The sequence below is a fragment of the Platalea leucorodia genome (genome assembly GCF_965183815.1).
Source record: "Platalea leucorodia genome assembly, chromosome: 3".
NCBI lineage: Eukaryota > Metazoa > Chordata > Aves > Pelecaniformes > Threskiornithidae > Platalea > Platalea leucorodia.
Genome location: NC_138825.1, coordinates 39737196 through 39765067, shown reverse-complemented (window position 1 = coordinate 39765067; position 27872 = coordinate 39737196). Strand labels below are relative to the sequence as shown.

The window sequence follows — 27872 nt, the reverse complement described above, 5'->3', positions numbered from 1 at the left end:
GGCAGAGCGAGGGCACGTGTGCTACGGCATGGAGGCAGGAAGAAGCAGCTGCAGAAATGCTATAAATTGGAGTGGCTGCTGAAGACTTTCTCTGAAGTCATGGGCTTACTTTCTACTTTTCTGCATCAGTTTTTAGCCAATGCTTTTTTTCTGATATCAGTGCGGTTATATATCCATTTTCCAGAGGCAGAACTCCACTGACAAGCAAACTTGTTGTTTGGGGAGTCCCTTTGCCCACAACTATCTGCAATTTCCCCTGTAATTAAAAACAAGAACTTCAGTTCCAAATTACCTTCTTGTCTGTTACAACCCCAGATTATCATTTGTACAATTGATTATAGGCAGACCTAACATTAAAACTAGGAATTGAAAAAAGCCCTGTAAAAACAGAACACAGAGTCCATGTTTCAATCATTAAAAAACAAAAGGAATCAAGGCTTTCCTTGATTTTGGATAGTCCGTAAATGTCTTGAGATAGTACCTGAAAGAAAATAAGCAAGAGAATGAACCTGCATACATACAAGGAAACTGCACAGTTTCAATACAGCTCAGCTGAGGAACCTTAAAAAATCCTCCAGACCGCCTTGCTTTGTAACCTCTGTGTGTTACTCTGCAAAAGAGTGTTCCGAAACTGTTTACACCAGGTTATTTCATTAAGTGAAAGCTGGTAATACTGTTAAGGTTCTAAGAGACCTAAAGTAGAAACTTTAGGAATTCAGAGCAGGCGACCATATCTACTCCAAAGGACTGCAGAGGTTGCAAGGGAACACTTAGGAAAGGTTCACATTTACAAGGCTCAGTAAAAAAAGGCTTTAACATGGTGGAAGCAGTGATGTAACTCATGTCAGATGAAAAGGCTGTCAGGCCCGCTTGACTCAACAGGGGCTCCAGCTGACTGCCTTACTTCAACCCAGTCACAAATAAGCTGATACCCTTCTTGTACATAGTATTCAGTTTCAATTTTATCTTGAATCCTGGCCCTGATCCCTGGCATTTTGCAAACTGCACTCCAAGAGCAAGCAGCAGCATATGGCAAGAAACAGTTTGATACCTGTGATGGTGATAAGCACGTGGCCCAATGCAGCAAAGAGTAAAAAAGGCAAAGGCGAAGGCTGGTAGGGACCAGGTTGCTATGGCAAAACCAAACCATTCCACAATTTCTCCAAAGTAGTTGGCTCCAGAAACGTAGGTGAACAGTCCCCCTGCATCAACAGAAAAAATTTGTAATTTTTACGGTCGTCTCATGCACATGGAAAGTTCTTTCCCATAAAGTCAGCAGCAGAATACACTACCTTTTTATTCAGAGCCCATAACAGCAACCCAAACCCACTGTGCTGAAGCCAGTGGAGCCATGCCAAAGGAGGATCTTGAACAAGAATCAAAGGTGATTCTAACCCAGAGGCTTCCAGCACTTTCACAATCATTTATTTTCATTTGGAAAAGGACTTAAGAAAGCCCATTATTAGATTTAAATTAAAATTATTAACATTAGTCAATTCTCTTCAGGCCCTAAAAAGTATTTTGCAACTCCAGTGCCTTTGGGGTATGCAAAATCTGGATCTCAGTTTTGCATCTCAGCTAATCACAACATCTACAAGAGGCAGGTAAGTACTGGAGGTGAGAAGCTCTAGGGGAGAAATATTACCATCTGTAACAAGGCAGCAGAAGGAGTCAACACCAAAACCAGGAAACTCCTGGCTCTCCATCCACATTGCTCTTTGAATCTCCCTTTTGCAGTGTAAGTCCACTTCTTCTTCTTCCAGGGCATGGAGAAGAATATTTCCTTCTTTGCAGCTGCCTTTTACAAGGCTAAAATTCTCTTCCTATGTCCCACTTCAATCTTCTCTAAATTACCCAGCCCATTTCCTAAAACCTCTTCTCACAGCTCATGTTTTCCAGACACTCTTGTTGCTTCTCGTGGACTGTCTGCAGCCAGCTCACGCTAGTCCCAGCAGCTCAGAGGGGCACCTGAAGCGAGTACCTGTACGATACTGGCATCTCTGCTATTAGTGTTGCTTTGCTGTGAATTCAGTCAGAAAACATTATCTGTCCTGCTGCCCTACTTTCTCCAAGGGCGTGGGGGATAAGAATATACCTTGAGGAATCTTGTAAGTGACTTCTCCAGGCTTCCTCAGCTGGCGCAGCAAGAGATCACTGTGAACGTTGATTCCCATTCCCAGCAGAAATAAGAGGAGGCCTAAGAAAAAAACAAGAAATGGATTAGAAAGACAGCTCTGCCTAGTTATCCCTACTCAAGCACATATGTGAGGTTTATCTTTGGAGCAGGCAGATAGGAGACCTAACATGAGGTGGGTGGATTCTTCTTCAAGTCAAAAGATGCGCTGCTGCTGAGAAGGCTACTGAACAGGAGAAGCATAGATGACTGGTGACAAATAACCCCGTGTCAGTTGTGGGATCACAGTCCTCTGGGATCACCTGCATTGGATAGCTTAAGTGTGGAGAGCAACACTGGACAGAACAATGACCATCCTGAGCACACGGTTTTGTTGGTGAGACCAAAGCACTTTCAGCTGGTGTGAGAAAAAGCTGAACCTCCCAGCTGGCCATAGTCACCATTTATTGAACATCAAGGGGGGGCACAAAGTACCCAGCTGACACTGCTGGCTGAGGGCAGCCAGCCACGGCTGTGGACGTTGCTGCAGAGTAACCACTGAGCTGTAGGCAAGTACCATTCCTCTCATTTTACAGCTGGGGAAAGAGGAGCACAGATAACACAAACTTATCCAGCACATCACCAGAGCCGGGAAGGGAACCTACATCTCAGTGCAGCTCAGTCCATTGCCAGCGAGGCTGCTTCGACAGCGCTATGGGCGTGCACATGGAGCAGTTACTCGCTGAAGGATGCTGACAGCTTCTGGCCAGAATGATTCATTGACCGTACTCCATTTAGCTGAAAAACTAGAGGCATTTGATTGAGAAACTCTGCAGGTGACATGCCCTACATTTCATGCCACATTAGACACTGAGAAAACCACCTCTGACAATGATTGGGAAGCAAGGAAAGAAATAGAGGTGGTGTGTGCTACCAAGTACAGAAAAAAGACTAAGTGCTGATAAAACCTCAACACTTCCAGCAGCAACAGAAGATTGGTAAGAGTCTGTAGGGCAAGAATATACTGTTTGGGTTTTATTTAATATTTCAAGCACTGCTAATGCTGATTTGCTTTTTTTTTCATTAAACATATATTTTATTTATCATGCAAATTATGTGACGTGGTGTTTTCTTTGCTGGGTGTGGGAGCACTTACTAAACAATATGTCCAGGATTTTTAATATCTGATGCTGTCTGAAAAGACTGAACTTGCATCCACAGTCTGAAACAGGGTACAGAAAGTACCTTGGGTACTTTGTACTTGTCATATCCAAAACATTTCCTCAGACCTCCATGTTAATCTTCATTTCTAGGTGTGCATTTAAAAAACATCCTCTGTGCATCACCAAATGTGTAATACTACCAAGGTGCTCTTGCTCAGTTATTCTCTCAGGGATTTTACAGGGTGAAATTCAGCTAGGCTATTAAGTTACAGAATATAAAGGAGCCATATTAACATACAACCAGACTGTGCGTGATCTCTAATCTTCCCATGTGCCTTACACGAGAAAAAAAGGCCCTTTGTCTCTAAAGCCTCATTTATGCTGGGGTTTTGCCCTTCTTTTCTCCCTCGGTCGGAATAGCTGCATCAAGCGCAAAGCTCCCTGGCAGGGAAGAGAAAGCCACAGTTTGCACTTGCACACGGCCGCTGCTGGGCGGACACTTCTGGCTGAGCAAGGGCACAGCCCCGTTCAGCTGAGGCCTGAGATTGCCTCTCCACAGCCTGTAGCAGCAGGAGGCTCTGGAGTGGTGTCAGTAAAACAAGGCTGGTGATTTGAGAGTACCACATAACATCGTATGCCTTCAAAGGTGGCTGCCTAGCAGAAAAAAAAAAAAGTCACTGCACATTTATTTGTTTTATCTGGGCCGGCAGGCAGGTTTTATGCTGATTTCCATCACAACTGATTTGACTCACATGTTCAGTGAAGATTAGGACATAATTCAAAATGCTTACAAATTGCTTGGAGATTAGATCTTGGGAATCTTGCAGCTGTAATTACCTGATGTAAATCTGATGTCGGTGCACCAGTCGTTTGGATATTCAGCACAGTAAATCAGGTAGTACCCCTGGAGGAAGCCATTATAGATACAGAATAATGTGCCAAAGAAAAGCAACTGCAGTGGGAAAGGTCTGCCTCTGGTGAAGAAGGGGTAAATAAATGTCCTAAGGTAGATAGATAAGAAAACAAAATCAGCACGTTACTCATTATAACATTGTATTTGCAATTTCTCTGCTGTAGGAAAAAAACTTTAACAAAACACAAAATATAAAAAGGTCAATAAAGATAAAAAAGTGGAAAACAACTGCAACAAAATAAGATCGGCAACTAATGGGAACAAGAAATACTGTAGATAGATACCCACATTTCCATCCAGGTTCACTGCTGCCTCGGAAATGTCTCTCTGCCTTCCTTCTCCCTTGTTGGTAAAATGAGGAACTCGTGCCCACAAACAGCATTTTCGTTTTAAGACCTTGGTGTAATGCTGCAGGAGGCTGAGCAAAGGATGCTGTGGAGGCACATGGGCACACTGATGTTCAAACCATAGTGAGGGGCAGTACCAATTGCAATATTGATTCCCCAAATGAACGTCACTATGCCACAGGCACTATGGAGGAGCTTTGTTACGGAGAAGACATTCCTGATCCAACTAGGAGGACCGATCCCTGAGCGCTTTAGCCCATGGTGGCACATGGAGTTGAAGGCAATGTCGAAACCCCTCTGGCGCTCTCATCCCCTGCAGTATATAGCCTAAGCTGTAATCCCCTCTCCCAGCCTCTCCCGCTCCACTCAGAGACCTTCACTCATCTCCAACACACAGCAGCTCTGTCCTGCTCTGCTCAGACACTCCGACGCAGAGGCAGAGCAATGTTGTTGGCTGCTTCGGGGAGCTGCTTTGCCTCCAGTCCCTGCCTGTCCTCCATGCTTTCAAACTTTTCTTTAAAATAAGAAGGGCTAAAACCCTAAGTTTAATATGCTAAACACCAAGATTTCCATGCAGCTCCAGCACCAAGGGCTTCCTTAGACAAAAGCTGTGCTAACACTAGCATTAACATGTGTTGGAGCAAATAATTTGTGCTTGTATAGTTTTAATTTTCATATATCTTTGGTTCAGGTGGGTGTATCCCTCTTGACACTTTGGACAATCCGTATCATCCGTGGGAGAGTGAAATGGAGAAGTTATATTCATCTTTGTTAGGTATTTTCTTACCTGGCCAATTATATTCTGTATGTGGTAAATTCTACACTCTTAATTTCTTTCTTTTGCCCTCTTGGGCTTTGGATGGTGCTCATCATACCAGTATATAAGCATTGTTGGTAAGTAATCCACATCCCGGGTTGCCAATATCAACTTAAGCAAGCTGAGGCATAAAATGTCATAACATTATAAATCTAGATTAAATCGTACTGAGCATGTCTGAAAGTGAGTAAGCAGAGTACAAGCAACAACATGTTAATATATTCACTGCTTTCAAAAGAAAGGTTAGATACATTTCCAGCAATTAAGACAGTTGTGATGCAGAAGCGCTAAATATTTCTAAATATAGAGAAACCTAAGAGGTATGGAAAACATTTTTCAGACAGTGGTATCACATTTGTCATATTTATTACAGTATGGAAATGAATGCTCTTTGGAGTAATGTTGCCAATAATTATTGGTTTTGCCCTTCGGGAATGGGATGCTAGACTTACAAATAGGCAAGGCCAGCTTTAGCAATCTGACCTGCCTGTCAAAGTAATATTGACAAATTGGACCTGAACAGCTACGAGAAAAAGTGGGAAACTTGCAAATGGAAACTTGGAGAAAGCAAACTGTATAGAAGAGAGAATGATATCAAATCACACAAAGTGAGTTTAGGAGGGGAATTCATACAGCAGATTGGAGTGGGACTTGCACTGCTTTATCCTTTGTCAAAACCAGTTTTTATGTTTCAGAGTCTCTTAATTTTTACAGCTGATGCAAACAGAAGTTTCTAGGATGAGCTGGCATTTCTCAGTTCCCAGCCAAGTTGATTGTTGCCATGGTGCTTCCTGATGCTGCTGTTGCAGGATAAAGGTTATAGGCCCTTGAAAGGTGACTTATCTTGCAGTAACAGGAGGGCAAAAATCAGCCATAGACCTACCTACTATGGATGCGGTGGATGCAGGACAGAAAGAACCTGCATGCAAAGTATTAGTACGATCACAGGGGAGCCAGGAGGCATCAGCTTTTTTTTTGTTGAGGGAGTGAAATCCTGGCGTCGCTGAAATCCCACCTCATAGCAGTTTTGAAAATCCAAATCAGGATTTCATCCAAGAATGTTTGTTGTGGAGCAGCTTCTCCAAGGAAATCTCCTTGGGTCTGTAAATCCAGAGGCCAGATTCGGTTCTCTGTATCTGAACAATGCCCTAAGTCTTTGTTTAATACAGCACTTGTCTGCTTGTACTACTCGAGGGTGCACAAACTATTCCTGATGGGTTTTGAAAAAGCAATGGAGATAATGTGGGGACATTTAATAGGTTTAAATATTCCATGGAAGAGTCTGCATCTCTGCTGGAATTATTTTGCAGTGTGAAAATGAAAGGGGGACTGAAGGCCACCATTTTGAAATAACAGAACAAAAACTGGCCTTTTGGATTTAGACCAATGATAAATTTGACCTTTTTCTTTCAGCGTAATATTGATGACTAATCCTTTATTCCTTTATTATCCTTACTGGCCAAAGGCACTGCATCTGACTAAGCTATTGCCAACAGCTTCTTTTTAAATGAGTGGATAATAAATTATTCATCTTCTTCTCTGTCATTTATTTTCCAGAAGAACAGGTTTTGAAGAGAAAATCATTTGACATTGCATCAAATTTCATCTTAAAGGTATTAGTCCAGCTCCTTGAAAATTCCAGAGACCCTCACCCAAACAGGGGGAAACTATAGGTTTGTTATTCTTTCCACAGAAGGTGGAAATCTTTTCACAAATGTTACCATAATCCACTAAGAGTGGGCTTTCAGTCCTCCTTCAACAGCTTGTTAATTGGAGACGTTTATGCTGCTGCTGTGTCTTCTCCTCTCCAGAGCCCAGATGCAGTAGGTCAGATGGTAGCAGCTCATGTTTTCCAGTCTGGAAACTCCCAGTGTTTCCAGTGCTTATGAAGAGTTTTACACCTGGGACAACTGGATCCAGGGCTCAGGGCTGGCGGCTAAGAAGGGGGGGCACTTGGCTCCCTCCCACCCTGTGGGTCACCAGCCTACTGCTGTATCTGCCCATCTAGCCTTCTGCCACCAGGCCCTCTCCTGGGTCTAACTGGGATGAACTAGGGGCCAGGAATCGGAGATATTGCAAAGGCGGGCAGGGCTGATGTGGTCCTTCTCCCTTTGAAGGCGGGTGTTGGCCATAACCCAGCTGTCCTACCCATGCTGGGGCACTGTCTGAATGCCCTGGCCCATTCCCTGTGACCCTGGCCAGCCTCCAGAAGAGAGTTACGGACTTCTCCTGACCAGGGCTGCTCTGAGTCCCTGCAGGGATTTTTCAGCTCCCCTTGGAGGATGGAGGGCAGGGCCTGCCCTGCATCCCTCGTGAGGATGAACCAACATGCTGAGTGGTGCCTGAGAACCATTTCCACATGGTCCGGGCTCCACACACTCCAGTTCCTTGCTTGTGCCACCCAGATGTACAAAATGTGAGGAGGGCTGGTGGTTCAAGTGAGGCCAGGCAGCCAGGCCTCGCAGCTCACGCGTACACTGAGCTGGTTCCACAGTTGGCTGGGGCCGTGCATTGGAAAACGCGCCACTGAGCGGTGGATATGGGCGCAAAAGTTGCAGGGATCACACAGGCGGGAGAGCTGTGCCCCTTCTGCAGGGGAGACACACCCTGCTACATTGAGAGCACATGTCACAGTCCCTTTTCTCACTCCCTGAAAACTCCTTGCTGAGGTGCTGTCTGCAATTCTCACCGCTTTATTGGTACCTTCTCAACCAAAGGCCTCTCTAAGTCAGAGGACACCTCTCTAGACTCCTTGCTGCAGCTCCCTTCTTAGGGACCTGCTTTCAATTTTCTTGGTTTGCACAAATATCTGTACTCCAGGTGATAAGCAAAACTATGTGATTTGTGTTACACTAACTACAGCTCAGTGAGACCTGAAAAGACTTCCCTGCTATGAAACAGTGGAGTTCCCTTCAATCTGTCTTGTGCACAGGTTGAAAAGTTTGTTGTCCAAACCTGGGGAGATTACACCCACCTCAAATCAGTTTTATTTGCACCGACAATTAACAGCATAGCAGTCTTTGCCATAGGTTGTCACTGGAATCACATTGCTGGGGAGCTGCTGGCACCCTTGGCATACCTGATCACTTGGATGAAGGCTCAAGATATTCACAAACATGATGAACTTCTACCTGGAGTATCTGTGATGTCCTGCACAAAGCCTCTAATTATTCTGGAGACTTATGGATGTCAAATGACATGTCCCAAAGACATCTGCTGCTGAAGATTCTGTGCTAAAATCTGCACATACTTTCTCTTTCTTAGCCCAATCCTGTAGGTTATTTGTGGATTGCACTCTGAAGCAATTTTTAGCTTTTACTATTTTTGAGTTGTGTTACACTGATTCTCATTGAATACTTACAGGAAAAGACTGTCAAGTCTATTCTCCATATATAGTCAACACCAGGGCACAATCTGGAACCTAATTTTGCTGTGCCCAATTCAAAATTTTTCAGTTATCCCAGACTGGGTTTAAAAAAATATAACAGTTAAAATGTCAGTTCGAAGCAGCAGGCAATCTTGCTATCAGTTCAAAGGCAAAGTAAAACAAAATACCCCAAAATACTTTCAAAAGCGAAATGAAGCATTTTAACCCTCCCTCATCATGACGTCTACAGATGCCATAGCATCACGAACTGAGGTAGAGCCTCCTCACCCCTCATATTCCTCTCCTCAAACATCCTACCCTGAGATGCTTTGCCATTCCCCACTTACTCTGCAGTAGCCCAAAAAGGTCAACAAGCCAGGAATATTTAAACAAGGAGAGCAAGGAGATTATTAACAGCCACTTGTACTGCGCAGGGTGGACCGTGTCCCTTTTGCTAAGAAGGTGTGCACAGTGAGACATGTGCTGCCACAGCCTCAGGAACAAAATCTGAGCTACGACCCAGGTCACACACACACCAGCAACGCCGGCAGGCAGGAATGCCGGACTGGCCGTTAAGCCTCTGGCAATACCCACTGAGGGTACCGGACAGACGGCAGATCTCTTGACTGCAGTATTGCAATTGTATCTCATCTCCTGATGTAAGGAAGGCTGTAAGTTCAGGAGCTGAGCTTTTTTTCTGGAGCTGATGTCTAGCTGCAGCTGCCTGCGGAGCCCGCCAGTGCAGAGGGTGCGCAGTGGCTGTGCCTGCCAGTGGGCGACTGCCCGCTGCGGGGCACGTCTCCCTCGCCGAAGCGGGAGGCCACTCTGCACCCGGTTCCTGCGTCACTGGGACTGTGTGAAACCATCAGATAGTCACTTGCTGGCCCACAGCCTAGTTTGTAAACTCAAATTATTGTCCAGTGACTGTGATGGGAGCAAGAGAACTCCTTTTTAATTTTAATCATGCGGATTTACAGATCTAGTTATGACTAACACAAAGTTGGAATTAGCTCTCCTTTCCAAGCCACATGCAAAACATCCTACTTCCATGTTCCTCCAAAAATCTTTGGACAAACTCTTGATGACTATAATTTAAGAAACAAGAAAGATATACATATTACTAAAAAGCTTACAATTCAGCTGTATAAAACAATAGTAAACCTGTCATGTCAGGTTCATTTCCGAGTATTCTGTCTAAAAAAATTTGCTCAGTCTACAATCCTTGGGCTGTTTGTGGCCCGCTTAGGAAATTAATCCAACCTGAAGCCTGTTTGTAGGCACATTCTTTCTTTGTGGTCTCTTTTTTAGAAGGTTCAGGGTTGGATGAAGACTTCTGGCAGGAGCAGACTCACCTTTCCTGGGCAAGAGATGCAGGCACACATCTGATCAAGGGATGGGAGAAGGGCTGAGGAAACCCTGAGACAGATGGCACCATGCTTGGGTTTGAGGAGTTCTTGAGAAGAGGGGCAATGGAGGGCAGAAAGTCTAGGCAGCACTGGTGCAGAAAGACAGCAGAAATACAGAAGGATTCAGTGGCAAAATAAGAAGAGATGTGGAAGAGACTGCCATACCGAACCATTAGGGCTGCTGAATTTGAACAGGAGATTAATAAGAACAGACATATTAGAGATAAAAAATAACTTACAATATTAGAAAAGAATTTATTTGAGAGAGCTGAATAGCTGTGACCAAGAGTTTTCATGATACTGAAGGGAAGTTTGAATGCAATGAAAAGAAATATCTGTTAAATGTAATATAGAAACAACATTGAAGTAAAGAGCTTGGTAGGACTGGGAGAAGAAGGGGAATAACCACAGGTTACAGACACGTCCTTTAATAAAGAGACGAAAAGTCTAAAGGTTTGGAATGCATATTCGTTTTCATATTTCAGGGGATAAATCGTATTCCATTTAAGAGAGGCAGAAGGTAGCAGCTGCCCTGGGCAACAGACCACCATTTACTGCACTTTCTTTTGAATGATCCGATATTGGCTTCTGCCAAGACAAGGTACTGACTGTGAAGGACCTCTGCTCTGATCCAGTATGATAACTTCAGGGTTTCATAATGTTTCACAACTCATCTAACAACATTACACACCAACGGAACAAGTTAAAAATTATAAACTCTCTAGAATACATAAGCAATTGCTTAACACCAGCATTTACGAGCGAAGCTCCAGAGTGATACTCGCTATTCCAGGAAGGCTGATAGTGTGGATGGCAGCACTTGCAGAAGCCAGCTCCGTCAAAGACTGATAGTCAAAGGGAATCAGCAACTGAGCTTGACTTCTGGCCGCACAGTTAAATGCAGACTTCAGGTTGAATCCTTGGTGCTGAGTCAGAAAAGCTCAGTTGCTTAGAACTGCATTTGAATAAAGTGGGATTATAGCAAAAAACATACAAATATTTGCAAAAACATATGTATCTGATGCGAATGGCTGAAAATAAAATGCTGCTTCTATATTGCTGTCAATCATTGCTGAAAAAAAAAAACATGACGCTTTTGACCTCGAATAAATTTAAGGAATCTGAGCTACATAATGCTCAGTCCCAACACTATAAACACCTAAGGTTGCTCTTTCTGAGCATCTAGCACTGGTCAGTAGTGCCTCATTGATTGTTACAAATTTTAGGCGTGCTATACAGTTAGCAAAGTAAGAAGGACAAATACGTTTAGGGATGAAACTGAGTCCTCTTCACATTGCATGCAGGAATTATTTAATGTGCTGTACTTAATAAAGTACAAGTGGTTGAAAAAAGGAAAGGAACAGGACTTAAGAATGGGTATTTGGTTTTAATTAGTAAAGAAGAACTGTGTAGGCTCAACTCCAAGGCAAAAATTTTTGCTCTTCTAAATTCACTGCAATAGCAGGCAGGTTTCAAAAGTGTTTTGCAAGTTTGATTATGAATTACTTCCTTACTCCTCTTGTTCTTCTTCCATTATTTCTGAAACTGTCACTGGAAAAATCTGGTACCTCCCAGTGATTAACCGCATCCAGTTAGAACTAACAAAGGAGAATTCTTCTTTGTCACTGGAATTGTGAAAAGCATTAATCTTTTCTACTGGCTTTAGCAGGTAGAGGAACAAAACCCTATACTTCAATTATTACGCATTTTCTAAAGGGAAACCAAGAACAGAATTGTTGGATTTGGTACATTAACAAGCTGCATCAGCAAGTCACAATCCATCAGCAAGTTATACTCAGCACATGTTTATATTGGTATATTTGTTTCTCAAATGTTTCCGTCTTGGTGTACAAACACCAAACAGGTTTTAAACACCCTTAATTACAAAATATTATTTTATTTATATTTGTTATTAGCTAACCACTTATTTCTTCCTTTTTGTTTGTAATGTGGAAAGGAGATCTGAATGAGAGCTGAGCTAAATATTGGGAAAAATTAATTGAATGCCCATAACCAAAGGCAACAGAAGCAAGAGCCTAGAACCAGCTGTCAATATCCTTCTCACCATCATCTGCCACACTGGGCAAATTCATTGGACAGACAGAGATTTCTTTTTAAAATATTTTGCTCTTTCATAGCCAAAGAAGGTAAAGTGAAGTTAATAGAGCAGAGGAAATATGTCCTCTGTACAGATCCCTGTTGAAATCAGTACCATCCCATACAGACCCACAGTTTGTCCTCAGACACTACACAGCCAGAATCCTGGAGTCCAGGATGTATGATATGATGGATTTTCTGTCTAAAAAGCCAAATATTAATACTTGTAACAGGCTCCTTGACTGGGAGTGCTATATATGGGAAAAAAATAATATTCCTAATGTTTGTGTCTGGCACATCTCTGGGAGATGCTGAGCACACCAAGAGTGAGGGCTAGAGTTTACAATAATCTTGAAATATTGGTTTACTAGTTTTAAAACAATAGATTTGATTCAATAAAGACAATGGCAAAATACTACACTTGGGTAAGACTGACCAAATGTAAAAGACAAGCTGGAGAACAGGCTGGATAGTAGAGGGAGTGCTGGTAGGCAGCAAACTGAGCATGAGCTAATGATGTCAGGCTGTTGTGAAAAAGGCAAAGGTTAAAATGCAATGTGGGAACAGGAGTGCTATTGGAGACACCTGAAGTCATCTTTCTGCTTTGCATGGTGTTAATAGGAACTTAAATTATACTGTGTTCAGCCGAACTCTGCACTTTATAAAAGACAAGGACAAAATGGAAACCGCCCAGAGAAAAACAACTGTGGTCTAGGAAATGTGACATGTAGAAAGACTGAAGGACTGAGGGTTGTTTAAGCTAATTAGGAGAAACCCAGTGGAAGACATTATAACAATGTACAATTGTATAAAAAGTTGCTGCAAAGAAGAAAGGAGTAAAACATTCTCCTTGTCTACCAAGAACACAACAAGAACTAACAGGCCTAAACAGCTGTATAAAAAATGCAGCTTAGACATTCGGGAAGGACAGAGAAGCACTGGAACATACTAGCTGAAGGGCTGGAGGAATCTCCATCAATGGCAATTGTTAAGGACAGGCCAGACAAACGTCCATGAGGAATGGCGTGCGCAGTCCTTAGATTCATCATCTTTCCTTATTCTATGTATTTTACCCAGCAATTGGAATTCTGGGCTGTTGCAGGCTTGGTCGTTACAGAGCATGGAGCTCATGGAGCTCTCCCCTGTGCCAATTTCATCTGTAGAGGCGAAAACACTGAGAAGAAAATTTGAGGACTATATGTGGCCAGGAACTGTCTGGGAGTGGGAACTTGGAGCTATCTTAGTGAGAGTGAGGCTCTGATAAGAAACCACAGTGCAGGGACAAGATCTGGAATTAGCTGAGCAAAACAACTAGCACAAGCAAAACCTTTTCCTTAGGCTGCAGACCGAACTCAATGCCAGGCCAGCTATCTCGGTTGAAACCCTGGTTAAACTTAGTCCAGGTTTATACTTGTGTGAGGCTTAGAGGACAGGACAAGAGTCAACACAATGACATGGACTGTGGCGATGACAAAAGTGCAGATCTCATGGTGCTTCATGCTTACCTCTACTACTTGATATTATCTAAAGGGCAGCAGTACTTAAAGCTTATGAGAATGTTTGTTGTTTTATCTAAACAATAGTGTGTCAAAGGCTTAGCCAGCTGAAGCATGTATTTCAGCAAAGTATCTCACTCTTTTCTTCTCCAGAAATAACCACTTGATATTTATGAAGACAGATCACTTTGTTCCTATTGCTAAACTGTGGGTGTCTGCCAACAGCATAAAATGTGTGCCAAAGTAACTTAACCAGACGCTATGCTATGCACTTCAAAAAGCTCACTGCTTCACTGGTGCAGAGTTCAAAGAGTTCACAGAGGCTGAGCGTGTGAGCAGAGCAAAAGGATGCATCTACATCAAAAATGGTACAAAATCCAAAGATGCACAAATCTGTGCTCTTACAACTGCACTTAGAGAAAGTGTAATTATTTTCCATAAATGGCCCACATGGGGCTGAGAAATGATCAAAGGAAGCCAGACATTTGGTAAGCTATCTCTCTCCAAAGCTAAATCTTGGTCAGACTGTATCCGACCAACATACACTAGACTCTGGAGCTGCAACTAGAGTTGCAAGACACATTGCTAATAGTCTTTAAAATACTCTTAACTGGCTTTTTTCCACTCTAGTAATTGCTTCTTTTCCTCTTTTATGCCTAAACTCCTGCTCTGTCTCCATTTTACTCTTCTGGCCTTCCTGACTTTGTCCTTTCCTTGTCCTTCCTTCTTCAGATTCTCACCTCCTTTATGGCTCTTCATGTGCTTTTTTTCCAATTAGGAGTTGTCCCTCTCACTGCCCTAATGCTGCACTCTGCCTCTCTTTCATTATAGTTCTTTCACCTTTGTTCCTCTCCCTTTGCAGTTATGGCTGCGTATCTTCAGCAACAGGATTGCTCCTCTTGTGCTTCCTAACAGGTCTTTCTTCCCTCTACAGCAGCTTTTCTGGATCCTGTAGCTGGAAAGGACTCAGCAATGACACAGGATTAGTATGGTTTATGTACACAAAAATGCGTCACGCTTCCTATACTATTTAATTCCACGTTCCGTTGGCTTTGCATTGCCTCCATAGTGTCACGTTTCAATAAACTACAAACGCTTTGCATAACTGGGACATATAACAGCATTGATCTACACAGTTGCTGCAATAGAAGATGCCTGCTTCTTCCAGAGCAACATTGGGCACCTGTGGACGTCAGGGGAGGTGCAAATCTCCTGGGTTTCCTCTCTCCCAAGTGCCCATGCAATTGGTTTTTCTGAGGGAGGAACAGGCCAGGTACCTGGTGGTGGAGGGTTTCTGGTGCCAGTCTCTAGCTGGGGAGCATGCCCACCCTCAGGGATCTGTGAGCATGTGTTCAGAGTCAGAGGCAGCATGCTCACTGCTCCCATGCACAGTGAGCAGGCTCCCAGCTGCTTTGCTGGTCAGCCCAAGCAGCCCTGTCTGGCTGAGGGGGTCACAGAGCAGGAACGATGCTTTGGGGCTACAGGAGACTGAGATACACACCTAAGGACACAGGTGCATGAGGTGACAGCCAGCTGCAGGAGTCTCAACCTCAGCACATGAGACTTGACACATCTGGGTTGTTTATTCTGCTACATGAAGTAGTTTGAGATTGTAAGCTATGCGTTGCTGTAAAAAAAAAAAAAAAAGTGAGAAAACTGAGGTTGTAAACTAAAGCAGTTTCTCTCTAGCTCTGTTTTACAGATGCTCCTGTCAAAAACAGTTCTAAGTCCTGCCTCTGCTGAGAGCGCTTCTTTCACCATGCAGCAGGGTAATGGTAGAAGGATTTTTGACCATTTCACCACAGTCCACAGAGTTCAGAAGTGCAGCAGTGGGTCATCTTCTTCCTTATTTGTTATTATGCAAAGAAATGCTCTAAGAAACTGAAAGATTCAGCAATAAACCTCTGCAGCAGTTTAGACCTGTTGTGTGTTGGGAAAGTCTTCTTCATAACTGAAATGGCCAGAAACACTGCATACATTTTTTTCAAAATTGTAAAAAAATGTTAAAGCTGAAAATTGTAATTTCTAAATCCTTAGGCTTACATTTTGAAGAACATTGGTTGAAATGTCTTACATTTGCAAAGGTAGTAATCCAAATTTCTTCTGAACCTGTATGACCTCATGGCATCCGTGGCAGTACATACACACAGAGAGGAACAGAATTTGAAATGGCCAGGTCAGGTCCTGAGTTTGTGCTCACATTAAAATGATCAGAGGACTTAATATATTCTTTTTTTCTAAGGAAAACCGCTACCATGGACTGACTCTGAGGCACAGTCATCTTTGCTCCCTCCCAAAACGTGTCAAAAGATTTCCTAACACTGAAAGTTGCTAAGTGGAACACTCAACACACAGAAAGTCTCAGTATTAAAGTATCCTTGATCCTTGGATTTACCCTGATACTGCCCTCTCACACCATCTCCTTTTCCCTTCCATTTATTCTCACTCCTGCCCCATCTTCTGCCATAGCTGTTTTTAGCAATTCTCCTACTTGTCCCTTTCTGTGCTGCTCTGTGCTACCTGACCTTTTTATCTCCTCCCACCTTCTAGCCCTGACTGTAAGCCTCACAGTGTTTTTTATTTCTCTGCATTCAAGACAACTTGTATTTTCCTAATCCATGGTGCCAGGACTCCAGCTAGGAGACCACTTCTTCCCTGTTGAGTACCCTACCAGCCAGAAATGCATGAAAAGTCCTGCTCTGCCCCTACAGTGCCAGCCTGGACAATACTTGGCTGGATTGCAGGCTTATACACTTTGGTCGTGCTTATAGCCTCAGATGAACCAGAAGAACTGCTCTGCACAGGCAGAATCTAAAGATGTTAGCTGTCAAACTTTATGTTTGAACAGACAAATGCATTTCTCAGAAACAAGTCCGCCAAGTTTAAGTTGCTTTTCCTGGGAACAGCCAGAGACACATCTCTACACTTTAGTAACCTTAGCCCAGGCCAAGTTTGAAAACAGGAATGCTTTAATGATTCTTTTTTAAAAAAAGGTTCTAAAGAGAACCAAACAAACACAAAGAACTCAATAGCATAATGTAAATACAATGTTTTTTTCCCTCTCCTTCATTGTTCACAGGAGCATCAAAGTTTTATAGACGCACGTGCATTGTCCTGCCCCAGATGTGTGACAGGAGTCACTGGAAGGTTTGCTTATGACAACAGTGTTCAGAGGTTTTTTGATGCACATCTCTAGCAGGAGACCACGCTAATGTGACTAGACTGCTTTGAGTAGCCTAGCTAGCTTATTCAGAGCTCTCTTTAGCCTTCTTGCCCCATACCAAATGATGACATGAAGGCCTAGCTCAAGGGGATTTGGCTTTCTAGCGAAGCCGCCCAGCTCATCTTTACCAGTACTTCAAAGTGCTACAGGTCATCACTCTGCCCAGGATCTGCTCCAGCATAGTCCTGCCTGGGAATTGATCTGTTCCTTAACATCTCTGATAGGCAAACCCTCTTTCTCTAGTAGACAACACATCTCTTTGCGGACAACCTTGATACAATGACATTTTCCAAAGACATTTCTGAGAGGCAGTCTGCCTGCATGGAAAGTGTTGGATTAAGTTGGTGAACTCGAGCACAGTTACAAGCAAAATGGTACCTTATATATGGAAAAAGTTGGCTGTGGGTGTTGCTACTCTATTACATGTTTATAAAGAGTAATTAGGAAGGAGGAGGTCAAAACCAACTTCCTTCAAATGTGACCTTTTTTCGTTGTTATTGGAGGTCACATTTTGACATGCCTTTCTAGGCATGGTGAAACTTTCTCCCCATCCTCAGGTATTAATATGGTAACAACTGATGTTTCCAAAGTTCACAGCTAGACAGAATTTAGCTGGGTCTTAAAATGAATTTGGATCTATAGAAAAATATATACATTTTTCTTCTTATCAGTTGACTTTTCCCATCTTCCTGCTCTGTGTATTTTAACCCAGTTTTAGTATTAAAATTTTTTTAATGAAATAATTTCATTGCTATTGTTGTACCTATGAGATGTTCTAAAAATAATTACAATGTCAGCTGAGTGGTCAGCAAAGATTAACACAGCTCTTATGTTCAAATGGGTGTAGATGTACATGAATTTAATTATTTGACGAAATTCAGTAAGGATCACCCTACTGATCAATTCATCTGCCACATTTAAATCAACATCTAGATGGAGAGAAGGACACTTCAAGGTGTGCAACTTAAGAATAATCTCTTGATTTATACCTCGAAAGGATTTCTTTGTCATAACTCTTCTTGACTAAAAAGACTTTAATTTTGAAGGAGATACCAAGAATATAACTTACACCAAGGGAAATCGGTGCAGTGTCTAGGATGGAGGTTATTTCATAAATTTTTGTTCTTAACTGAGTTCCCCAAAACTTAGAAATGACCTGATTGTATGAGCTTTTGAGTACACAAAGGGGCTTGTGAAATTTTGTCCTTTTGTCAAACTATATTTATTGGCTCAATAAAAAAGTGCTACCTCCCCCCATAATGGCTGCCTCTCTTACAATAAGAAATCAAAAAATTAGACTTGTGGACCTTGAAAGAGCAAGGTCCATAACAGATTTCCCACTGCGCATATGGAATGAACCCTAACACTTTTCTCTTGCTTTTTATTTCCTACTTAAAAGAGCAGCCCCAATAAGGCAATACTACAGACATCCCATGTTTAAAACAAATAATTTCCTTGTTTGGTAAAAGCATTATTATTAAGTAAAAACATTTACTGAAACTCGTGTATATAATTTAATCTTTTTTCTTTCTGTCTTAGTATAGCCCTTTATACCCCTACTTTTCCAATATCAACAGTGGGAATCTGGTAATGCAAAGCCAAATCTTTACATCCTCATCAGTCTTACCAAAGCTCAGTGGAGTTTGGTGCTCAGAATGTATCTTCCAATAAGGCTTTAAACTCCCAGGATATCAAGTGTTGTAACTTCCTCACTGGGCCCAAACCTCACATAGGTGAGATCAGAGGGACCTACTTGTGCCTTGGTGACAGCCTCGTGGCTGGGACTTCAGGTCTCTGCCCTGGGACTGCAATTTGAACAGCTCTCTGCAGAGCAGCCAGGACTGAGCACCCACCAAACCTGTGTGTATTTATCAGTGACAGGCAAATAGGAGTGACAGATAAGTTTCAGAGCAAACATGAATACTCCTTTAGCTATGGCCCTGCTCCAGGTAGCAGAGATGGAACAAAGAGGAAAAACTTCTGTGACCTGCTCTGCATGTGCCATGCTTCTCTTTACTTCGGAGGACAGAATAGACATTCCATGTATGGAGCTCAGGCCAGCAGACTGACTGCAAGACAGCAAATGTCAGCTGGAATCACAAATTGTAATACCGTGCAGCGCACAAGCATACAAAACCTTCTTGAACAACCAGATTAGCCTTAGGTGGCACAGTAGGAGCAGTGGGTATGATGGGGAATGGAGAGCAGGAGCATGGCACACAATAATGCCTATCTGGGAAGAAAACCTGGAGTATAAATACAAAATTGTAAAGGATTGTAAAGCTGCCTGGTAATGAGAAAATAGCACAAATGAATTGGCATCAGATAGATAGAAATCTACTGTTAACAGGCATGTTGTCTTGAAAAGAAGTGAAGAAAGATAAAAGTCTTAAGACTTTTAAGACAGTTATCTCTGCAGAAATTCTCCCAGTCCAAGAGATAAAAGGAAAAATTATTTGGGTACACTTTGGGCTGGGCAAAAACTATAGGTTTCTGTAATGTTAGCTCACTTTCCAATGCGAAAGGAATGTATGGATAGGATTATTTCTGCTAACAGTTAGGAAAGCAATCAGCTAGTATTCTGAGAGCGTAATTAGGAAGGTATTTAGTAATGCTAGGAGAGACTGCAAGGAAACAAACTCCATACCAGCACTGGGTACGTGAACATTTTACACTTCTGTGACAAAGCATACAAAGAGATATTTTTGTTGACTGTTCATACAGTAATTTGAGGAACCTGGATAAAAATAGCAAAGAATCTAGTATTTTCACTGAAGAGAAGAAATTAGATCTTGGCATTACAGAAACTCACTGGGATGAACTGCAAAAAGTTAAACTCATTGATTGGGGAGCAAGGAACACATGAGAGAGGCAGAGCGAATGGCCAGCCCCTGTTAGGGATATCACTATCAGATCTAGAGTTACTGGTAAGTCCAAACAGCAGGAGAGAGGATGCAAATGTATTACTGTGTAGATGGTGAAGGCCAAAAGGAATCTGGTTAGGGTTTATTGCAAAGCACCGAGGTGAAGCAAAACAGAGAATAGGATTTGCTACTTGTCAAATACCTGCATGTTGTGTATTGGGAAATTAATGACAGAGGTTTCATGAGGCCAATAATGAAAACATCTTTAGTTATTGACACTTAGTGATGGTGATTTTCTAAGACAAAAGGATAAAATAACCATTTCTATCGGAAAAAAAATAATCTCGGGATTGAATCTGGTGATTATATGGTCTGTTTATATTCGCTATTAGCACAGAGAGTACCACTTAGAAATATATAGATATCCTTCAAACTTAATCTAATCTCACTGTTTATCCACTTCATGTTCCAAAAAACAGAACTAAATCTCCTTATGAACCAATACAAAATATCTCTAAAAATTACAAACAAATTAATTTATAAATTACTTACTCTTTTGGTGCCTGCATCTGCCTGCATTTCTCCAGAGGCCTGAGCTGCTTTTCTTACCGATCGCAAGTAGGCACACCTACATGAAAAAATGACCAGCTTGTCCAGTTAAATGCTGCACCTGCCTGACCAGCCAGGCAGTACAGGTGGGCATAAAAAGGGACTACATGAGCCGTATTCTGCAGAGCCTGGGGGGGGGGGGGGGGGGGTGTGGGGGTGTGGGGTGGGTGTCTTTTTCTTTCTCCCCCCAACTTAGTTTTGGAGAGAGAGGAACTGGCCAAAAGAAGTGTAAACAACTTATGCAGGGATATTGTTTTCAAATGCTCCTGGTTTCCCATTCTTTTGCCATGAAAGCCTGCTTTCCCTGGTCTTTTTAGAAAGATGTCAGTACAGGCACACCAAACAGGTCACCTGCAACCAAAGGGGTTTGGGGATCCAGCTGTGTCTGAACGAGCAGCATACTTAATGTCTGTCATTCACCTGAGGGCACTTCAGAAATGAAAACAGCAACTTTTTTTTTTAAAATACTAACAGAGTAAAAGATTATGTTTTTGATTGGAAACTGTGTTGCAAGAGAAGAAAATAAATAACTAAATGTAACTCTAGGTGGTATTTGAAACTGAAATGCCTCTTTAAATTGCTGGTGTCCCAGCTACTATGGGCAGCATAGTGGGGGGCAAATGCAGCACCCTGTCTTTTACACCAGGATCTTCAGGATTAGCTTTGTAGGTCAGTGAGGCGAGGCCTTCCCCCCTGCCACTGTGCATGGAGACAAGTGTAAGGTCTTGCACCTGGGAAAACATAATCCAGGAGTGCAGCACAGGCTGGGATCTACCTGGCTGGGGAGCAGCTCTGTGGAAAGGGACCTGGGAGTCCTGGGGGAGAACAAGCTCAGTATGAGTGAACAGTGTGCTGCTGCGGCCAAGAAAGCCAGCAGGATGCTGGGCTGCATCAACAAGGGCATCACCAGCAGAGATAAAGAAGTCATTGTCCCACTCTACTCAGCACTTGTCAGGCCACACCTGGAATACTGTGTTCAGTTTTGGTCCCTGCTTTGCAAGAAAGATGTGGACAGGTGGGAGGGGGTCCAGAGAAGGGCCACCAAGATGATCAAAGGACTGGGAAGCCTGCCGTATGAGGAAAGGCTGAGAGAACTGCATTTGTTCAGCCTTGAGAAAAGAAGGCTTAGGGGAGACCTTATCACCACGTTCCAGTATTTAAAGGGTGGCTACAAAGAAGATGGAGACTCCCTTTTTACAAGGCACCACGTGGGCAAGACAAGGGGTAGTGGGTACAAGTTGCTCCTGAGGAGATTCCGATTGGACACAAGAGGAAAATTTTTCACAATGAGAACAACTAGCCATGGGAATAATCTCCCCAGGGAAGTGGTGGGTTCCCCAACATTGGACACTTTTAAGATTCAGCTGGACAGGGTGCTGGGCCATCTTGTCTAGATCGTGCTTTTGCCAAGAAAGGTTGGACCAGATGATCCTTGAGGTCCCTCCCAACCTGGTATTCTATGATTCTATGATTGAAGCAGGCTTCTCCTCACCACCTGAGGTCTTCAGCTGGCATTCTCACTGTATTCCTTAACCAGCACAGCCCCTCTAGCAGGAAAGGCTGTATTACAAACCACATTTCAAAGCAATATACTTTATAAGTCATTTATCACAAGAAGTATTCCTGTACATACATCTTATGCCACTCATCATTTTCAGCTCATGGCCAGCTTTTCACAGAGATTGCATACACAGATGGCAGATTTGGCATTCAGTGCTTTTCTCACTTTCTTCCTCCTTTTCTCTGCCTTCCCACCCCATCACTTTTGGAGGCCTTACCATCACAGGCCCTACCTTATGAAAGCGAAGAAGCTCTGAGCTTACCTGAAACAGATGTGATAAATTCAGATTTTTATAGGATATTTGCCTTAGCACCGTAGAGCATTTGGATTTTATTAAATTCATGCCATGCTGCAGTAATAAAGTGCACATTGAGAGATGAAGAGCTGGCTAACTAAGGATAGCAGACAAAGAGACAGAGGGTGGGATTGGGGATTCCTCCCTTCCCTTTCCTCCCCTTAGCAGCAGCAGCAGCAGTCTGCCTTTACCCCTTCATGAAAGCCTCGAGGAATTCACCGTCTTGTGCTTGCCACAAAGAGAGAGACTGCTGCCTAGTGGTGGCAGAGAAAGACGGAGAGCATACTGCTGTCACAGTTCACCGCAGGCTGCTGGACTGCTGCTCCCGGGCCAAGGCGGGAAGGGGGGAAGGTCTCCTGGCTCCATCCACCACCCTCTTGCATCCTCTCGGGCACCAAATTCTTGTATTAAACTGAGCTAGGGGAGGGTTGGCTCTATGGCCAGCAGTTGGAACTCAGATGATCATCTCCCTTCTCTTTCAGCAGTGGGCTAGATGGGAGCACATGACCTGCCAGACCTGGCTCACAGGGCTCCACCGAGCAGGCAGAGTCCTACGAAGTCCTGTCAATGAGGAGCCATCAGCATTAACCCAGGGAATTGCCAGAAGAGGATTAGAGTGGTCCTTACAACCCCCCAGCATATTCCTCAACGACCTGACAATAAATACAAGATTACCACTGATAAAGCTGGCACATGGCACACATTCTAGACAAGTGGTGAACATCAATGTGGGTAGAAGAGCATTACTGAGCACTAAGCCCATACAGAAAAGTTACTTTAAAATCAAAGAAATGCAGCCATACAAACACAACCCATTCCTAAGGAGTAGTAGATTGTAACCTTGGTTACAATTGTGGTTACACCAGCTCCAGGGTACTCAAAGTAGCCTGGAAACACAGGGCTTCCTAGTGTGACTCCAAAACAAAAAGCACTCTTCCAGTCTGTAAGCATGGGAGTAGCATATGGGAACAGGAAGGTCATGTTGTCTCTAGTTTTGCTACTACAACTCTGGTATTGTATTCTACATCCAACACCGATGTCTTTATTTTAAAATGGATGTTGGAAAAGAGAGAGAAAAACCCACAGAAATTATCTGAACGCTGAAGGAAAAAATATGTCTTGCATTGAGGGCCTTGGTCCAGTGATATGATAAATCTGGTTTAGGATACCTCAGATCAAATAAAAAATGTTGCAGCTACTTGATACCATGTGCAAAAGCAGGACAAATTAATTTTGCTGGTTTAAACCTGTTCCTAAATTTATGAAAAGGTAATTTTATCCTGACCAGCTTCATGCTGGATGAAGTATCATGTGTCTGTACCACTCTATGTCAGATCAGGTAATGTCTGTTCCCCTGTAGCTGGCATAAATCCACCATAAAAACATAAATCCAGCATAAACACCATATCATGTGCAGTAGCTAATTCATCAGAAATATGATCATGGATCACACTGGTGCAGATGGAGGACCTGACAGCTCTGTACAAGCAAATTGAAAGATGATCTGATGACTGTGTAAGTGATATCATGGTAAGAAAATACCAAAGGATACTAAGGAGTACTTTAAATTAGCACAGAGTGAGAAAGAGCAAGCACCCCTGGGAAGAAATCGAGGCTAGTCAAATTCCAGCAAGACATTTTAAACACAGTGTTTAAGTGATAGTGAAAGAGTTCAGAAGACTACTCTACCAAAGAAAACGGTGGATTCTCTATAAAAAATGATGGATCCTCCATCTTCTGGGTTTTTTGGGTCAAGACTTGAAGTTACTCTGAAATACATGCTTCAGTCAATCACAAGCTACTGGGGCAGCACAGCTGGTCATAACGCATAGGAAGGCAGAAAAGCTAGCATAGCAGTCCTTTAAAAATCTATGTTTTTCCATTATGGACTATATTGTCCTTCTGAGCATACCTCTAATCAAAACTTCCCTTCCTCATGCATGTTTGGTGTAATAGATGAGACAAAATTAGGAATGATAAAAACTTCCCTGTGGAGAGAAAGAAGTCACTAAATTACGCAACAATATACGAAGAAACTTTTCTCTGTTTCATACAAATGTAAAGGAATGCTTAAATACAGATGTCAGATGATCAGTAGTAAAAGTAGGAGTAGATTAACAATATATATTTATAATTAAAAGTGGAACAGCTTTCTTCACTTCAAAATTTTAAACTCAGAAAAACTGCAGTAGGCTACATCCATTAAGTATATGTAATTTTATTATTGATCAATTGTATGTTTTACTCACACTTGCAGTCAAGTTTAATCACAAAAGTATATAAAACTGTTGTTAGATTATTTCTAGTAAAGGCAATAAATTGAAAAAAAATATCAAGATGAAGTCTGGCTGTTGTATCAAAGGACTGAACCTCTTTTCAAATACTATAGGCCAATGAAATGCCCTAACCCGGTGTGACCAGTACCCCCTGCTCCTAACCTCTCGTAAAAAGGTTTAGCATAACCAATGCCATTTTATAAGGCAAACAGCCATAATATGTAAGCGCGGTGATCACATATCACACCCCCTGCCTTCTTTCTACCCCTTTTTCAACATTGCCATAAGACAGTTTGCCCACCAGCTTTGTCACCAGGATGTGGTGGCACCCGTTATGGAACAGGGAAGCATAACAGCACATGAGATACTGCCTATAAAGCCCAGCAGCTGCAAGTGGGCTTAGACAGGAACTGCTGCTGGACGGCAAACCCTGTGATCCCCTGGTGGTCAGGGATGCCTCCACTGTCATCATCTTCTTCCTCTGAGGGTTGAGTGAATAACTCATGTTCTTTTAAGAGAAGTCTGAATCTAAATTACAATTATTGTATCACATGCTGATCATTAAGAATTTGACCCAATCTGCAGAGGATCCAGGTAACTAAAAGGTCTATCCAAATAAAAATTCTAGATAATAAGAAACCTATGCAAATTGTTAGAAATTCTGTTTAACTGTAAGCTGTGCTAATTGCTAAAAATTCTGTGTAACAATAAGCTATGCTAACTGCTAGAAATTGTAGATACCAAGAAGCTATGCTGAGTGCTAAAACTTTTATGTAATAATAAACCTCTAATTATAACCACAACCCTGTGGCCATTGGTCATTCTACCAAGGATCCCTCAGAGGACCTGCCTGTTCCCACACCATCAGGTGGCACCCAGAAAAACTTTGCGATTTTTTTTGCTCATTTACGTAACAATAGAGCACTAATATTTATTACAACATTTCAAATATTAATTGATTCAGTAGAATCTCAGAACGGCTTGCATGAGAAGAGGCTGCACACTGTAAGAATAATACTGGATCAACATGCAGTATTCGAAACAAAATTGTTTGTTATACAGACTTGGTTAAAATGAGGGCTTTCATTTTTACTAGAGAAAAAGTATACTCCAGCCACAGATGAGAAGACCCCCAAATTATTTGAGAAAGAAAATGTATGAAAACACAGTGTTTCTGCCTAAGTCTAGCAGTAATGTTGAAAAAGTAGCCACTGACTCAAAAGATGTATATACTGGTAGGGTAACGTTTCTTTCGGTTGTCTAGTGGTGCTCGTTGATTTCTGTGTTTCTGAAATGATCAGAAGTTCTTGAGAATACCCGAATGAATTAAATTAAATTTAGTATAACTACATATAATTAATACATCTAGCTTTCTGGGAGCCAAATGTATTATAGGTACTGTCCTCCAGCTGACTTGGTGCAGCAAAGAAAAGACAATGTTAGTGATAACGAATATATCTCTAACATAATGTTTTAGCACTTTAAACCATTCTCTGGTCCAAATTTATCTACAACAGCCTAGAGTTTCTATCCTTGAAGTGTCTGTAGAGGTACTGCAGCTGGATTTTCAACATATTGATTTTGGTTGAGTTGCAAATAATAAATTCTGACCAATTATTACATGAATGTGTTCTATTTCGAGGAAGCAAAATTTAAAAAATAGAAATAGGAATTGCGGTAAAAAATGGCAAACGAAGTCAGAAAAAGTTTTGCCTCAGAAAGCTCTTTACTATATAATGGCATAATGTTGTCACATGCGCTTGCCATTTGTGAAAAGCCATTTTTTTCCATGAACAGAGAACCAAAAGTCAAATTCCTCATGAAAGATTTCCATAGAAAATGGAAGCGGAGCAGAAGATAAAACACACTCAGCTCAATATGTCAGAAGATATATTCTGGTGACGTACTCCAGAACCAAGTCCCACTGACTGCAGAACCAGGTGACAATTGTAGAGCTATGTCACTTTGAAGTTATCACCAACAGTGGGTCAAAACTCTACTGTTTCTTTGAGCCCCTGATTCGTAAATACAGAATTAATTAGAGTTACAGCATTCATTGATATCTGATATGATGAAGTTTCTAAAAAGAAAAAGAAAAGAGAAAAAAAAAGATAAATTGGTACTTTGGTAGGGAAGTGGGAATGATGAATTGAGCATAAAGAACCAACTTTTGTGTTGTGGTACAGAAAGCCTGCAGCGACTTTGGTTTTTCGTGTGCTAACTGCACAGCAATGCGGCGCATTCAGTCCTTGTTCTCTCACTGCTGTAGTGGTATTGCATTCGGGCCATCCTCACGCGTGTTCCCACGGCTTGCTTTGGCGGCCGGTGCTGCTCCAGGCGCTGCATGTGCTGCGCTTCTCCCGCCCGCAATAAGCACTTCGCATGTTCCTTTACACAATATTTGGATTAGTGTCATCCAAAACTTTGCTCCAGCTTAGCGCAACCTCGTTCTATTTTTCTTTTTTAAGCTAAAAATCCGAAGCATACATCCTCTCCCCTGCTTCAAGCACCCGAGTACCACCTCCTCCTTCCCCCGGCGGCCAGGACGGGGGAGAGACGCCGACCCGACCGGCCCCTACGTTTCGAGCAAAGCCCGGGGGCGCGGATTAGCTGCTCCCGCGCCCTCCCGTTGGCGATCATGAGAAGGACCGGGTCTCGCACGGGAGGGAGCGATGCTGCAACCGAGACCTGCCCCAGCCCTACCGCCCCGCCGGCCCCGGCTGCGCCCGTTCCCGCAGCTTCCCTCCGTCGATTATCTCCCCCGTTTCCCGCGGGGAGGCCGCAGCTCGTCGCAGCCGCCCCTCGCCCCCCCGGAGCGCCACGGGCCGGTGGCGGGGCGGCTCCGGGCGGCGCCGCGGGCAAGGCGGAGGGGGCGGGGGGAGCCGCGGGGCCGCGGCAGCCCTGCCCGGCGGCGGTACCTGTAGAAGTAGTGCCAGCAGAAGAGGCAGCAGAGGAGGCGGCAGCCGAGCGGCTCCAGGCGGGGCGGGCTGCGCAGCGCCAGCAGCAGCGCGGGCACCAGGAAGGAGGGCAGCTCCTGCAGGAACCAGGCGCAGCGCGCCGGCAGCCGGCCCCGCGGCCGGCACAGCCGCTCCTCGTGCTTCCCGTAGCGGGACGGCACCCGGAGGTACAGCGAGAGCTGCAGCAGCGCCAGGGCGCCCAGCAGCGAGCTGAGGGCCAGCACCAGGCTGGGGAAGCACTGCATGCTCGGGGGCGGGCGAGGGCGCCGGGCAGCGCGGGGCACCGAGGCGAACAGCCCTCGGCCAGCGCCAGCCCCGGCCTTATTAGAGCCGCGGCCGTCACCCCGCCCCGCCGCGCTGCCTCCCAT

The 27872-nt window shown here is 43.3% G+C and overlaps 1 protein-coding gene across 1 annotated transcript; it reads right to left on the bottom strand.

The window, feature by feature from the left end:
* Positions 1 to 414: 414 nt before the first annotated feature.
* On the bottom strand, positions 415 to 27872 carry SRD5A2 (steroid 5 alpha-reductase 2; the record flags this gene model as incomplete). Its single annotated transcript, XM_082305615.1, has 5 exons — positions 415 to 481; positions 1052 to 1202; positions 2096 to 2197; positions 4114 to 4277; positions 27466 to 27872. The coding sequence occupies 5 exons, from the start codon at positions 27870 to 27872 to the stop codon at positions 415 to 417; spliced, it is 891 nt and encodes a 296-aa protein (XP_082161741.1).